Source organism: Culex quinquefasciatus, chromosome 3 (genome assembly GCF_015732765.1).
Source record: "Culex quinquefasciatus strain JHB chromosome 3, VPISU_Cqui_1.0_pri_paternal, whole genome shotgun sequence".
NCBI lineage: Eukaryota > Metazoa > Arthropoda > Insecta > Diptera > Culicidae > Culex > Culex quinquefasciatus.
Genome location: NC_051863.1, coordinates 26,401,228 through 26,415,372, shown reverse-complemented (window position 1 = coordinate 26,415,372; position 14,145 = coordinate 26,401,228). Strand labels below are relative to the sequence as shown.

The 14,145-nt window shown below is 35.4% G+C and overlaps 1 protein-coding gene across 6 annotated transcripts in view; it reads right to left on the bottom strand.

The window, feature by feature from the left end:
- Window positions 1–14,145, bottom strand: part of LOC6050393 (latrophilin-like protein LAT-2) — a 161,192-nt gene that overhangs the window by 19,963 nt on the left and 127,084 nt on the right. For all 6 annotated transcript variants that reach the window (XM_038264008.1, XM_038264007.1, XM_038264009.1 and 3 more), the window contains 2 exons: window positions 11,578–11,764; window positions 9,933–10,034 (listed from right to left, as the gene is read on the bottom strand). In XM_038264008.1, the coding sequence (XP_038119936.1) occupies window positions 9,933–10,034; window positions 11,578–11,764 (289 nt within the window). The remainder of the gene's footprint in view (window positions 1–9,932; window positions 10,035–11,577; window positions 11,765–14,145) is intronic.

Below are 14,145 nucleotides of genomic sequence, written 5' to 3'. Positions count from 1 at the left end.
ATTCACGGTGTGGATCATTTCTCATCTTTTTTTGTAAGATTTCTAAATCTTTATCTAAAAATTCAATCTTCAACTGATAAGACCATTGCATTTTTTCATTTTTTTCCCCTTCGAAAGTTTTTTTAAAAAGGAGACAAAATATATTTCTGACTATTTTTTTTATACTTGTTGAAGGCCTGTAAACCATTTTCAATGCGTTTTATAATGTTTATTTATCAATCAAATTACAATTTTAACAGTACACATCACGGCTTTTGCACCAAGATTTTTGTTACAGATATTTTAGTATCATCAAAACTACGGGAACTATTGATACAATTTTTTATTCATCCCCTGAATCTGCCGTTTTACGGCCATATGATGTATACGCCATTGAGGTGATTTTGCTGTAGACACGATTTTCTGTTTTTGTTCATTTTTTCAATTTAAAATGACTAATTTGAGGTCTGCTCTGTAGAAACTGTTAAAAAGTACAATAAAAATATGACCCCTACAAAATTTCTTGTTTTTATCCTATTCTCTACGATTTTAAACCACAAACATCATTTGGCCGTAAAAATAGCAATAAAAAATCACTACTTTTCCTGCCCAATGATGTATGTATACATTGCTTGATCAAAGCTGGCTTTATTTTTTGTGCCAGCTATTTTGATAGCTGAGTGGATCCCGTAATGCATTGTCCACGTGGAAACTTTAAGGAGGGGGAGGGGGGGGGGGAAGGTATTAGGGAGCGTTCTTTTATTACGTAACGCAGTTGGGGGGAGGGGGTCGGAGGCCGTGTTACGCTCCATATAAAAATTTTAAAATTTGTATGGAAATTTTGTTACGAGGGGGGGTCTAAAAATCCGATTTTTTGCGTTACGTAATAAAATAACGCTCCCTTAGCGATTGTCTATGCTCCATAAAAACATTTTCAACAATTGTCAGCAAGGGAGGTGGGTGGGTCTAGAATTTTCTAAAAAGTGTCTACGTGGATGTGGATAAGGTGTCATCCATTAAGTACGTCACATTAAAATCAGCCAAAATTTACTCCACCCCCCTTTGTCACGATTTCCCTATGCTTTTAACACGCAACGTCACGCTTTCTCAAAACCCACCTCTTCCCTCAGAACGTGACGTACTTTATGGATGATCCCTAATGGACGTCCCCTTAAGAATTAAATCGAAATAATGTAATAAAATATTGCCCAATCTTGATTTGATCCCAAAACCTCAAATCAACATTCAAACAGTATTGAATTTGACTTCTATCAATTCTCAATGTATACATACATCATGATGAGTAAAATTGGCGTATACATCATTGTTTGTTTGCTTAATAAAATGGGCCCCAGAGCAGTTTTTTGAAAAATTCTTTCGTCAGGAGGTAGCTTTTAAGATTCTTTATCAGACTGTACAATAAAATTGAAAATGTCCAAAATGGCGTATACATCATATCGCCGTAAAACGGCAGTGAAGTTATTTACAACAAAGTTAGACTATATTTAGAATCCAATTGTTGCAGGATTGGGTTCGTAAGTTTAATCATTTTGGAATAAGAAGACAATAACTTCCTTGGTTGCTGTGCACCCTTAAAGCATTTTACAAATTAAGAATTTTTTTTATCACAAATCAGTTCATGTCCTGAAAGATACGGATTTTTTTAAATTCATTTAAATTGTGCGATTTTCCAGAAAAAATGATTCATCTTAAATAATTTCACAAATTTTTATTCGATTTTCATGAGCAGTGCGTGGCCGAATGGTTACGCTGTCCGCTTTGTAAGCGGATGATTCTGGGTTCGATTCCCATCTGCTGCAACCTTCCATCGGATGAGGAAGTAAAATGTCGGTCCCGGCCTTGGTTGTCAGGCCGTTAAGTCATTCCAGGTGTAGGAGTTGTCTCCATGCCATAAGTACAAACAACACACCAAACCAAGCCTACTCCGGTGGAATCGCTGGCGGCGGTTGGACTCGCAATCCGAAGGTCGTCAGTTCAAACACTGGTGTGGAAGGTTCCTTGGAGTAGAAAGAGGTTTGGGTGCTCTCCCTATTCAAGCCTTCGGACTCCTAGGTTCGAGCAGAAACTTGCAATAGAGACCACAAAAGACCCGGGGGTCGTTAATGTGGATGGTTTGATTTGATTTTTTAGCAAAAACGTAAATTGATAAAATACTATTTTTTATTCTGTTTTTTTTTAATCACCATTTAAGCACTATTTTTTCACTCCTAAACTAATGATTTTCCAATAAATTTTACGATAATAACATCAAGTTGCACGCAAATTTCACAGAACGTGAAAAATGTGAAAATTGCCATGAAAATCTGATGTTAAAATTACAGGAAGTACTTTTTATCCCTTATGTTACGTTTTTCCTCAATCAATTGAAAAACTTTATTTTCGATTTTTAACGTGACACTAAGGGACCATCCATAAACCACGTGGACAATTGTCCAAACAAAAAAAAATCTTTTTTGTATGGAGCGTGGACTATCAAAAGACTTTGGATGGTTGGTTTTTCGGATGTAATGTTTGCTGAATGTTGACATTTACAACCAATAAATGAAAAAAAGTTAAATTTAATTCCATTTGAAAAGAGCCTAAACCGAAAAAAAGTTCTCCGATTGGACTTAAAAATTTTCGGGGGGTTCCTTGGCCAAAATAATTAGACCTGTATTTTTTTGTTTGACCATTAGGGTCATCTATATCGTGCTAGGGTGGTTCGAAAAATGGCAATTTTCGTCTTTTTTTGCAAAAAGCTCTTTTTATCAAAAATCATATCTCCGCGTCATTTCATCCGATTTTAGCTGTCTTAGACCAAAAGAAAGGTGATTTGTTTGGCTATTTAAAAAAAAAGTAAGAAATTTCAAAAGTCTAGCTTAACATTTGAAAAAGTCGTATGAAAACTTAAAATGGCGTTTTGGCCGTGTCTGGACAGAAGAGCCTATGTCTGAAAATATTTTCATTGGATTTCTCGGAAAATTTCACAAAACATATTGAAAAATTGGCGATGTCAAACCGTACGTTTCCGAGATATGATTTTTTGAAAATAAAAACTGAGTTTTTCGACGCGTCACGCGCAAAACAGGAAAATGACGAAATCGGAAAAAATAAACTTTTTTCACTTAAACTGCGATAACTTAAAAATTTCAGCGATTACCTATGCATGTAAGGGTACCATTTTTTCTTGTAATTAAACTATGCAACTTTTTTCGATATATTATGTGAAATTTTCCGAGGAATCCGATAAAAATATTTTCAGACATAGGCTCTTTGGTCCAGCCACGGTCAAAACGCCATTTTAAGTTTTCATACGACTTTTTCAAATGTTTAGCTAGATTTTTGAAACTTTTTACTATTTTTCTCAAATAGCCAAACAAATCACCTTTCTTTTGCTTCTAAAATCGGATGAAATGACGCGAAAATATGATTTTTTGAAAAAAAGTGGTTTTTACAAAAAATGACGAAAATTGCAATTTTTCGAACCACCCTAACACGACGTAGGTCACCCTAATGCCCAAACAAAAAAATACTGGTTTAATTGTTTTGGCCAAGGAACTCCCAGAAAAATGTTGTGCCCGATCGGTGAACTTTTTTTCGGTTTAGGCTGTTTTCAAACGGAATTGCTGTATATCAGCAATTTATTATTTTATGAATGTTTGTGATGAACGAATTTTGCGCAAATGTTTAACATTTCGCATCTGGGTGCACGTATAAACAAAATGAGAGAAGAAAACAATGTTATGCTTGTATTCTATTCTTTTGTTAATGCAATAAAAAACGAGTACTGTGCCTTGAACAAATCAAATTTATTTATAATGTTTCTTGATTTTCACGGAAATAAGTTCATTATCAGCTCTGTGGCTGTCGATTTTCTCGATACAATATTCCTCCAGCTGTCAATATTTTTTTCAGCCCCTTCTAGAAGCATGCTTTGAATTTTCGTTCTACAATTTGATACCTCCCACTCTCGACGATTCCTTCAATATCGACAACGGGAGAATCCACTGAAATTTATTTTTAAAATCATTATATTCCACTGCACCCTAATCACGAACTCAAAGCATCGCAAATCGATATTGAATTATTGTTGTTCCAATTTTCGACCCACTCTGTGACTTGTTGGTCACAAAAGCCACATGTGTGCCGTGGTACAACTCACTCTTGTGCGTGATTTGAGTGACAATCTTGCTTTCAGCTGTGACACGCTGGTTCTGTCGAAATGGGTTTTGCGTGTTGTCTACTTTTAGGGGGGAAAAAATTGATTAAAATAAGAATTAAAAAATAATTCGAATGAAGTGACATTAAAATGTTCAAACATATAATGTATCAGTCCAGATCTACAGATTTAAACTGTTTAATGTCCCATGAAATTGGCCTTACTGAGAGATAATTAAAAGTAATGAAAAAAACCATTGGCTTAATTCGTACTCAACGTTTGGCCTTCATAGAAAAACGACGGAGATTCCGAGTTGTAGAACAGTTTTCGAGCAATATTAGAGCAGAATGCTTCCAAAAATTATTCAAGTTTACTGTTTTGCTCATCTTTTCTTGTTTTGTAGAAGTGCTGTTAGTATTTGGTTAGTTTTAGCTTAAAAGAAGTTTACTTAATTATTTTTTTTTAATTTTAGCGCATCAAAGAGTTCAACGTTGAGCAGGCTGCTCCTTGTCAAACTTCCGGCAATGAAACATACGTGATCCAATTCCCAGATGGAGTGAACTATACGTTCGAGAACAATTTGGTAGATTTTCATGGAAATTTCACCGTCTCAGAAGCTATAAAAGAGCCGTTGGAGGTAACATTCGTCATTAGTCAAACTCCAAAAGCTTCTCAACCACACCCCTGTTTTCAGTTTGTGGTGGTCACCAACCGGTGCTCGCTGGACATGAAGACCTGCGAGCCGTTCAACAAGATTGCCCTGGGTGGCGTTTGTGCCACCATTAACGATGCAAACGGAATGTTGGCGCCGTTTTTCGCCGGGCTGGAGCCAAAATTTCGCTGTCCCATCGAGCCGGGGGTGTACCGGTTCCGGAACGCCGTGGTGGATTTGCGCTTCTTTACCACCTTTCCGCTGGAGGGGTATCGCTGGCAGGCTAAGCTGAAGTTGTATTCCAAAACGAAGAATCGACGGGAGTTGTTCTGTCTGGCGGAGCTGGTGTCGATGAAGTGGGTTAGGAAGGCTTAGGAGGTGAATTTACTTTTTTTTGTTAAATTCAAAATAGATGTCTGGTTTACAAATAAATGTTTTGAACAGTCAAATCATCATAAAGTGAGTTCTGCCATCAACTTAGTGCCCGCATCTACTTCCAACGACTACCTTTACTGCCTTGTATGTGTTACACCACCTGCAGTATATGTTCTTCCAAATGACTAGCAAATCTGTTCAATCAACTACTTCCCAGCCAAGCGTCGATAACAAGCAATAACATCCCATAGCGGCCCGATATACGGTGTGTCTACTCTGCTGTGTACCTAGTGGATGCAACGGCAATCGGTGGCAGCATCCTTCGGCGTATTTCACCCCACACAAACACGTGTTTATGGGAACGTGGTGCATTCTCCACCACACCAAAACACGTAAACATCACCCCCTCAATTCACGCTTTCACCACGCCCAGGCTACTTGGTTTATGGCATGCACGGAACTTTACCAGTTCGGCTAGCAAAGGCATCTAAACTATTAGGGTAAGGGTACGTAATTCTGGCTGGATACTTTTGTGATTAAAAACATAAATTTCAAAACGTTCATTATAGGTTGTTCCCCCCTACAGCGTGCAACAGGACTCTGATTCTGACACGAGATGACGATGTTTGTTGTTGTCTAGCTTTGTGACACATTGCGACCCTTTCGGTTTCATCTTGTCATGCTCTGTAATTTTTATTAATTTCAGTATAGATTTATTTTCAAATGCTTGATGTTCTAAAATTCAACTCCTTCTTATACATTTTCAAGGAAAAAATCCCAAATTTCCAAAAATCCCATCTGCAAAGCGATAACCAAGCCTTGCTATGCTATCTCGACTTGTTCATCGCAAATTCTCGGCTTTCCCATTTTTCACAGCCATCGTCAACCAGGAGGCCGGCTTGGAAGTTGTACGCTGCTGCATATCAAACCGGGTGCAGGAAGGGAACTCTGTTTTTCCATAGCAAGAAGACCATTGTGGGACGTTGTTTATGATTCAACCGATCACCCACTCCCACGCTTTTTCCCGGAACTGGTTGTGAGGTTGTCATATGCGATTGATAGATTGGAAATCGTTCGGTTGTTATGAATTTAATATGTGCCGCATCGGGAGTACATTTTGCACACATGGATTGTTGAAAATTGTGTCACAAACAACTCTGCGATTCCAGATAGGGGTTACATCTGGGAGGAAATATTGTGGAAGTTTCCTTTGGGGATAAGGATTTATGATCTGACATTTTAATGGATTGCTATTATTTTTTGTTTCGCTCAAAGTGTTAACTTTGTTATTTTGCAATAAGCCAAATTGATGCTAAACAAATAAAAAATCTGAGAATTTTGCAAATCATTATGTTTAATTACACCGAACAACAAAATTTCTGTGCAATTTTTGGATTGTATGCGACAGCGACGAACTGCCCTAATTCTCCATACAAACTTTGGAGAAAAACCCTTTCGGCCCAGTCCAAATATTTTTTGAAAAATTCAAAATGCACGTGTTTCTGGGGACACCAAACTTCATGCTCCCCCTCGAGTTCAGCCTGCGCAGTTTTGTCAATTTTTGTAGGTCATGGTTATCGATTATGAAAAATATTTCATTGGCCGATCTGTGAACTGTTCTGAACAAGACCTTCTTTTTAAATCCCTGCATTTTTTTTAATCGCCAAATGAAATTATTTTATCCTACCTCTATTTTCTGATTTTTTAGTTAAAAGCATTCACTAGACATCGAGAGATAAGAAAAAATAACTCTCAAAGAAATATCAATTTTGTTCGACCGATTTTCTTATTTTTCAAGATTGTTGACAGTAATATTATCAGGAAACGAAAACAATAGCAAATATGTCATTGATTATCTTTTAAATATTGATAAATATAAAACTTTTTTTTAGCCAAAATTGAAAATTACAGTTGATCTTTGTGAAATTAAAGCTTATGGTTAGGGCTAATGATTTTTCACGGCTTAAAAATTGAAATTTTGTGGCCTGCCAATTACAAGACCTAGGAATTTCACTGAAATTTCACGGTACTAGTAAATTTGCTTGAAATAAATGAAATAATATGTTATTTTAGCATTATTGTGCAGAAGAAAGTTACTTTTTAAATAAACAATAGCTCAAAAAACAAAATATTCACTGCAATTTTTGTATGAGTTCAATTTTATCCAGTTTAACATCTGAAAGACTTTAAAATTTAAATAGTTATCAAAATAATTTGCTAAAGTCTCTCCAAACGAAAACTAGAAACCCATGACCATTCTTAATTCAACTTAAGTAGAATAAGATTGTTTGATTATTTCGAATAAGTTTGGGCAAAACTCCATTTAAAACAGTTTTTGCAGCATTTGATATTGATAAAACAAAAAAAATACATTTATAAATACTTCAAAAATACAAGTTTTTTGAATAAGTATTGTATTTTAAAATTGAAATAAAAATAATTTCCACCTCAACATCTCAAAGCATTTTCAATTTTCCATCCGCATTTCGGCAGAGATTCAAAAAATGAGATTTGAATAAAACCATATATTTTTTTTTATTTTCATCATGCTCGTCTTATGGTTTGTTTCAATTCAAAAGTCAAATTTTCAAACAGTGAGGAGCAAATTTCAGCAGTTTTTTTTTTCTGAAATTGGTGGCATTTCAGTGTATTGACTAGATTTCACGGTACGTGGCTTCCGTGAATTCGCGAAATATCACTAGCCTTATGGTATTAAAACCTCGAATCGTTTTTCAGATCGATTTGGAGTGCTGGACAAAGTTGTAGGTAATAATAGGACTATTCAGAAAATTTTTATTTTTTAAATTATCTTCTTTTGATTTAAAATCAATGTCCCAAACTCGCATTTTTTTTAGTTTTTTGATTTGTTTAAGGGGACAAAAACACGCATCTTTTTAGTCATAGAAACGGCCAAAACGGTTGCCGCCAAGTCAAGATTTACTTGTAAAAAATAATGTAATTTTGACGTAGCCGATAAAAAAATAATACGCCCTTTTAATATGTCTGTATCTCAGAAACTAGAAGTTTCAATGTTTCCTGAACGAAGTATTTTGGGAATTTTCTGAACTTTTTGAACAATTTTTTTACAGATGATCACTCATGGGCATCATATTTAACTATCCAAAAACTGCAATTTTTCACATAAAATCAGTCTTTATGTGTCGATATCTCGAACACAGTCACTTTATGAAATTTTACTTTCGATTGCAAATTCGACTTTACATCAAAAACTGATGTCAAAAAATTTGTGTTCGGTAAGATTTCTTTCTTTTACAAAAAAATACAAATCATGGCTCCAGAAAAATTGATATTTATTTAAATTGGCATTTTTGTGTTCTTTTTTTCTGAATGTTCCTCATCATAAATATTTGAAAGATACAGAATTTCAAATATTTACGTATAATTTTTCCCAAAAAGTTTGAGCCAAATAATAAAATATATATCATATTCATTTCCGGGATTCGACGTGAATTACTCATATATAAACACAGAAAAAAAATGATGGTAATATTCATCAGGAAATGGTGACAAATTTTGTGGCAAAATAAATGATAAATTTTACCCCAGAAAATGATGAATTTTCATCAGTTTTTGATGAATATTCATCAGGTTCACATTTTTACACATTTTTTATGTAATATTACACAAACAAAGAGGTAATATTCAACCTACCAAATTTTCAACATTCCAAAATTCAACTTTTTTTCTGTGAAGTTTCCTAATAGAGTCAAAGAGAGAAAAAAAAGTTATTTGTATCTTAGCGGGTCGCAGACTGGAGTTCGTCATGTATATGAGATGAAATGAAAAAAAAAGTCAGTACAGGTGACAAACAACGCGTCGTTTTGCATGAATTCTCGCATTTTTTTTACAAGATGCCATAATTTTCACACTGAGTACGAGCACAACTTTTCAAATTTGTAAGGAACTTAGCAATGCTTTTGGTTTCATAACTTAGATAATTTTACTTGACATTTGAGGTTAAGTTTTTTCTTTGAATTTAGGTAAATTTATTGAATTTTTTATTTATGTTGATCCTCCACTGTCCAATTTTTTTTGATAATTTTTATTTTCCCCGTGTTCAGGAGGTCATTTCGAGCAACTTTTGTTCCACGAAAAACTTTACTTCTCTTATTTTATGTTTTTTTGTTTAGTTTTCAGTATTTTAATTTGCATTTAACTAGTTTAGTTTATGTTTTTTTTGGTAGTATTTGGCCTTTTCTACCACCTTATATAATTACATTTTGCCATCTAATTTTTCATGTTTTTACAGCCACTTTTTCAATTTTCTGCTTGATTTTAACATTTTCTGCTATAGAATAGCACCATCATCATTTAAATTATAAAAAATGCGTAGAGACATAGTCTGGGACCCTAAAAAAATATTGCATACTTCTTTTTACTTAAAAATACGAAATGTTAGCAAAAAAAAAAAACACCAATGTTAACCCCTAAAAAAATGAAATTTTTAAAAACATTGGCAAAGTCACATTTAACAAGTAAAATTTCCAACCCTAAAACTTTCTAAAATTTTAAGAGTTCTTTTTTCCAATGCTTTTTATGAATCGAAAATTTGTTGAAAAATTATTTTTGGCGTTTTTTTAGATCGAAGCCCGTCTAAAGCCGGGTTAGGTTGTAGAGGGTTAAATAATAATTGAACTCAACTTATTTCATAATTTCACATGATTTGAAATACATATATATTACAATCCAATGAATTCATTACAGACACAAAACATGTTACAACTTTTCTACAAGCAAAATCCTCACCTGGATGCCTTGCGCGATGCTGTAGACGGACCAAAGCTCGATGATGTTCCAGGCGGATGCCACTGCACCCACAAACACCACCGTCGACAGCACGATCAGGATCTGCGGGAGGAGGAGAGAAGTCCAGAAAACCGAAAGGATTATTTTAATTAAACGCCGATAAATGGTTTTGCAAATTTTCAACTTTGGTTTCGGTACTTGGATGGGATTAAAATTGTTGGTCATACAGGCTGCACACAACGCTATAATCACAATTTGCAATTAGAAAGTTTTGTAATTTATTGGCCAGGGGTTAACCCCAAAACTATAGTTTACACAATGCTGCAAATTTCCCTTCCAATAAATTATGATTTACCAACTCTTACCCAAGCAGGACTGCTCGCAGCCTCGTTTATGGCTTGTGCATTACCGATACAGTACAGAACGGCTGAGAATATTAATTATTCACTGCGACTTTGGTTGGGCACGGTTAGCGGCTTGTGAAGAAGGGGGTTTTTCAAAGGAGAAAGTTTTCCTCCTTGTATTTGTACACTGAAGTCATGAGCATAACTTTTGAGGAAATCCACGTCAAGGTTGACGTGAATTGGAGAATCGTGGGTTTGAATAGACTTTTGCTTTGTCGAAAATCGCAAATCGATCCGACTTGTTCCAGTAAAAGAACGAAATCGTAAAAAAGTGAACACTAAAAATTGTGTGAATCAAAAATGCTCACGACACCCCACAGTGCCCCACCAACAGAGTGCCCTCCCATTAACACTTAATAGGTCCCCATTGGGTGCATTATTGTGTTGGTGTGAGAGACTGTGACGGATTTTCATTGTGCGGACGCGATGACTTTTCTCTCCCCTGAAATGTGTTCATCATTTCTAGACCAAAAATGGGACAATAACTGGCCCGGAAAAGTTTGTCCCCCCCATTTTGAAGTCATGATGATTTCGTGCTTTTTGTGGTTTCTGAGGATCGTTGGGATGAAATGAGAGGGGAGGAAAAAGTTTAGCTCTGTTCAGCGAGCTGAAGTTTTGAGATGAGGTTATTTTTTTCCATTTGGAAGACTTTGAATAAACAACAGCTGGGAAAATATGACTTTTGGGCAATGAAGAATTCATACATTTGTTTTGAGTGGGATTGTTTGGATTATCTTCGAGTGAGTTTCTATTATTCGGGGAAGGTTTCATGCTTGAGAAAGCCAATCTGATAACATTGGATGAAATGATAACAATAACATACCATATCAACGATGAGAAATTGGGATGAATTCGATCATGAGTTTCAACAAAATAATGATAGTTTATATAACATCTTGATTTACCATTGGACGAAATTCCAAGAATTTCATACAGATATTGGATAGAGTTATTCCATGATAGATACGATATTCCATGGATTGTGCTTTTCCACCGAAATAATCTCCTCTCTTTATAGACCACGTTAATGAATCTCTGTTTCGTTTCTACCTTGTCCCCGTCATGTTCCGATGACCTTTTGCCAACTTCGTCACACTGCTTTGCCAGACCAAGATTGCGTGTCTCGCAGCTATTTAGGTTCATCGGTCACAGCGTCAGGGTTACCAAAGGAAGTGAATGTCCCAAAATAAACACCGAACCCCAAAACTTCCGGGCCAAATCCACTAAAAACTAAACCTTACCTTGAAAAACAGCCCGATTTGGAGGCCCCGCTTTTTGACCATTTTGTTCTTGGCGCGGGAGTCCACCTGCAGTGCGGCCGCAATCTTGACCGCCCCGCCGCCCTGGCAGGCCAGGTAGAACCCCGCAAAGAGCAGCACCACGGCCGGCACCAGGAAGCCCCACACGTACGCCGGGCCCTCCATTAACCTATGAGAGGGGGACGGGAGAGCAGAAGAGAGAGGTTAGAGGGGAGAGGTAGCAAGTTTGCATAGCATGGCAATGAAATTAAATTAGGATCGATCCGGGGGTGAAGATAAGAAAGTAAACGGAAGTTGCTGGAAAGAGATGTAGCTTTAAGATTTTGAAGGATTTATACATTGAAGTAAAAAAACCGAATTAAACAGCTGTTTTAGCCTTACACTATATTTTGAATTTTTTTTATTGGGTTCGGTTATAATTAATGCAAAATAGGCCGACCCAAAAAAAAAAAAAAAAAAAATGAAAAGTTGTCAAATCTTCGGTGCTCACCCCTAGAATGATAGATTAGGATGTCAGGAACAATGTTTTTATACAACAAAAAATTCACAAAAATGGTTTACAACCCGCGCGCGGAGCTTGAATGAAAAAAGTGCTTTTTTCGAGTATTTTTCAGAAATGCGCGTAACAATCATACTAAAGTCATTCAAATTTGGTCGCCTTGGGCTTCAAGTTATAGTTTAATGTTCCTTGAACAAATTTCTGTACAGACATAGTCCATAAAAGCTTGCATTTGGGCATGGCAGGGCGTTTTAGGAAGAAAAATTTGTATTTTTTATCCATTTTTTTCAAAAATCGCCTCCCAAAACGAGCCAAAAAATTTTGCAGCCAAAACTAATGCATTCAGCTTATAGGAAATTTTACGGAGATCATTTTGCTTTTTTAACATTCAATTTATGTCCACGCAAAGAATATTTGCATTTTAGTGAACAAAAAGTGACGAATTTTCAAAATTCTTGGTATACAAGCGTTTTTAGTATAAAACATATGCTACTATGATTGCAAATGTGAAAGCATATAATTTGGATAGTTTTATTTTGTTCGCTCAAAAACGACATTTGTTAATAACATTTCATGAAAAAACATGAGATTTTCTCACAATGTGACGTAAAAGACAAATAATCATAAATCAAAATTAATTTTATCAAAGATCATATCTTCAAGCTGTGAACGTGATTTTTTTGTATGTACATTCGAATGAAACAAATTCATTTAAAAAAACGTTACTTAATCCACCCTTAGGTGGTTGGCGCCTTCCTCACATTTAAAGGGTGCTATCCAAAATGCAAAAAGTGCGTAAATAACACTTAGTGCTTATAATTTTTGATAGATTTGTCAGATCTTCAATGTTTTGGACGCGTTAGAAAGGTCTTTTGAATACCCATCCTACGATAGGTCGCATGAGAGATCCATACAGCATTTTCATCAAAATATCTAAGATCCGGCCTCGAAAAAGTGCGTATGTAACACTTAAGTGCTTATAACGTTTGATAGGGTTGTCAGATCTTCAATGTTTTGGGCGCATTGGAAAGCTATTTTGAATGCCTATCCAACGGTAGGTCGCATGAGAGATCCGGACAACGTTTTCATCAACATATCTGAGATCCGGCCTCCAAAAAGCGTATAAATAGCACTTAAGTGCTTATAACTTTTGATAGATTTGTCAGATCTTTAATGTCTCTGGCGCGTTGGAAAGGTCTTTCAAATACCTTTCTGAAAATGTATAACATGACGGGTTTTCTTACAAAACCCACCCTTTTTACAATCTTCCGAACTTTTGATAAAATCGTTTTTTTAACATAACTTTTGAAGTACTTAACTAAACTGCATAATTTTTAATAGCGACTTATGGGACCTCAAGACGGATCGAATGACACCAAAACGGACAAAATCGGTTCAGCCAATGTCGAGATAATCGAGTGACAATTTTTTGATCAACATCCCACCACACACACAGAAATTTGCTCAGAATTTGATTATGAGTCGATAGGTATACATGAAGGTGGGTCTAGGAAGTCTAATTGAGAAGTTCATTTTTCGAGTGATTTTATAGCCTTTCCTCAGTAACGTGAGGAAGGCAAAAATTTTGAAAAATGGTATTAAACTTTTTATTATTTAGTGTTAATGATTGGCAATGGAAAATAATTTTCGATATAAATTATATTATATTAACAAGATTACTTTAAATTCGTGTAACATACTTAAAAAGTGTCAGAATCATTGCAAACTACTTTGTGCTGTCAATTATTCATCGCAATCAATCATTTTGGTATACTTTTGGTATCAATTGGTAACTGTACAATTTGCACAAATCTACTTCATTATTTCTAACCTTCAATTTACAGGAAATTGACCGAAATCCTTGGAAAAGATATCTTTAGAAATGGAAGCTCTTGAATACTATTTTGAAATATTAATCACTATTTTTTCCGGAAACACATAACTCGTTGGAAAATTTTGGTCCACACTAAAACATATCGAAAACTTTCAAAAATTCTAAAATGCGGAATTCAAAAAACTTGTAGTTAATCCTATTTTATTTCGACGTTTCG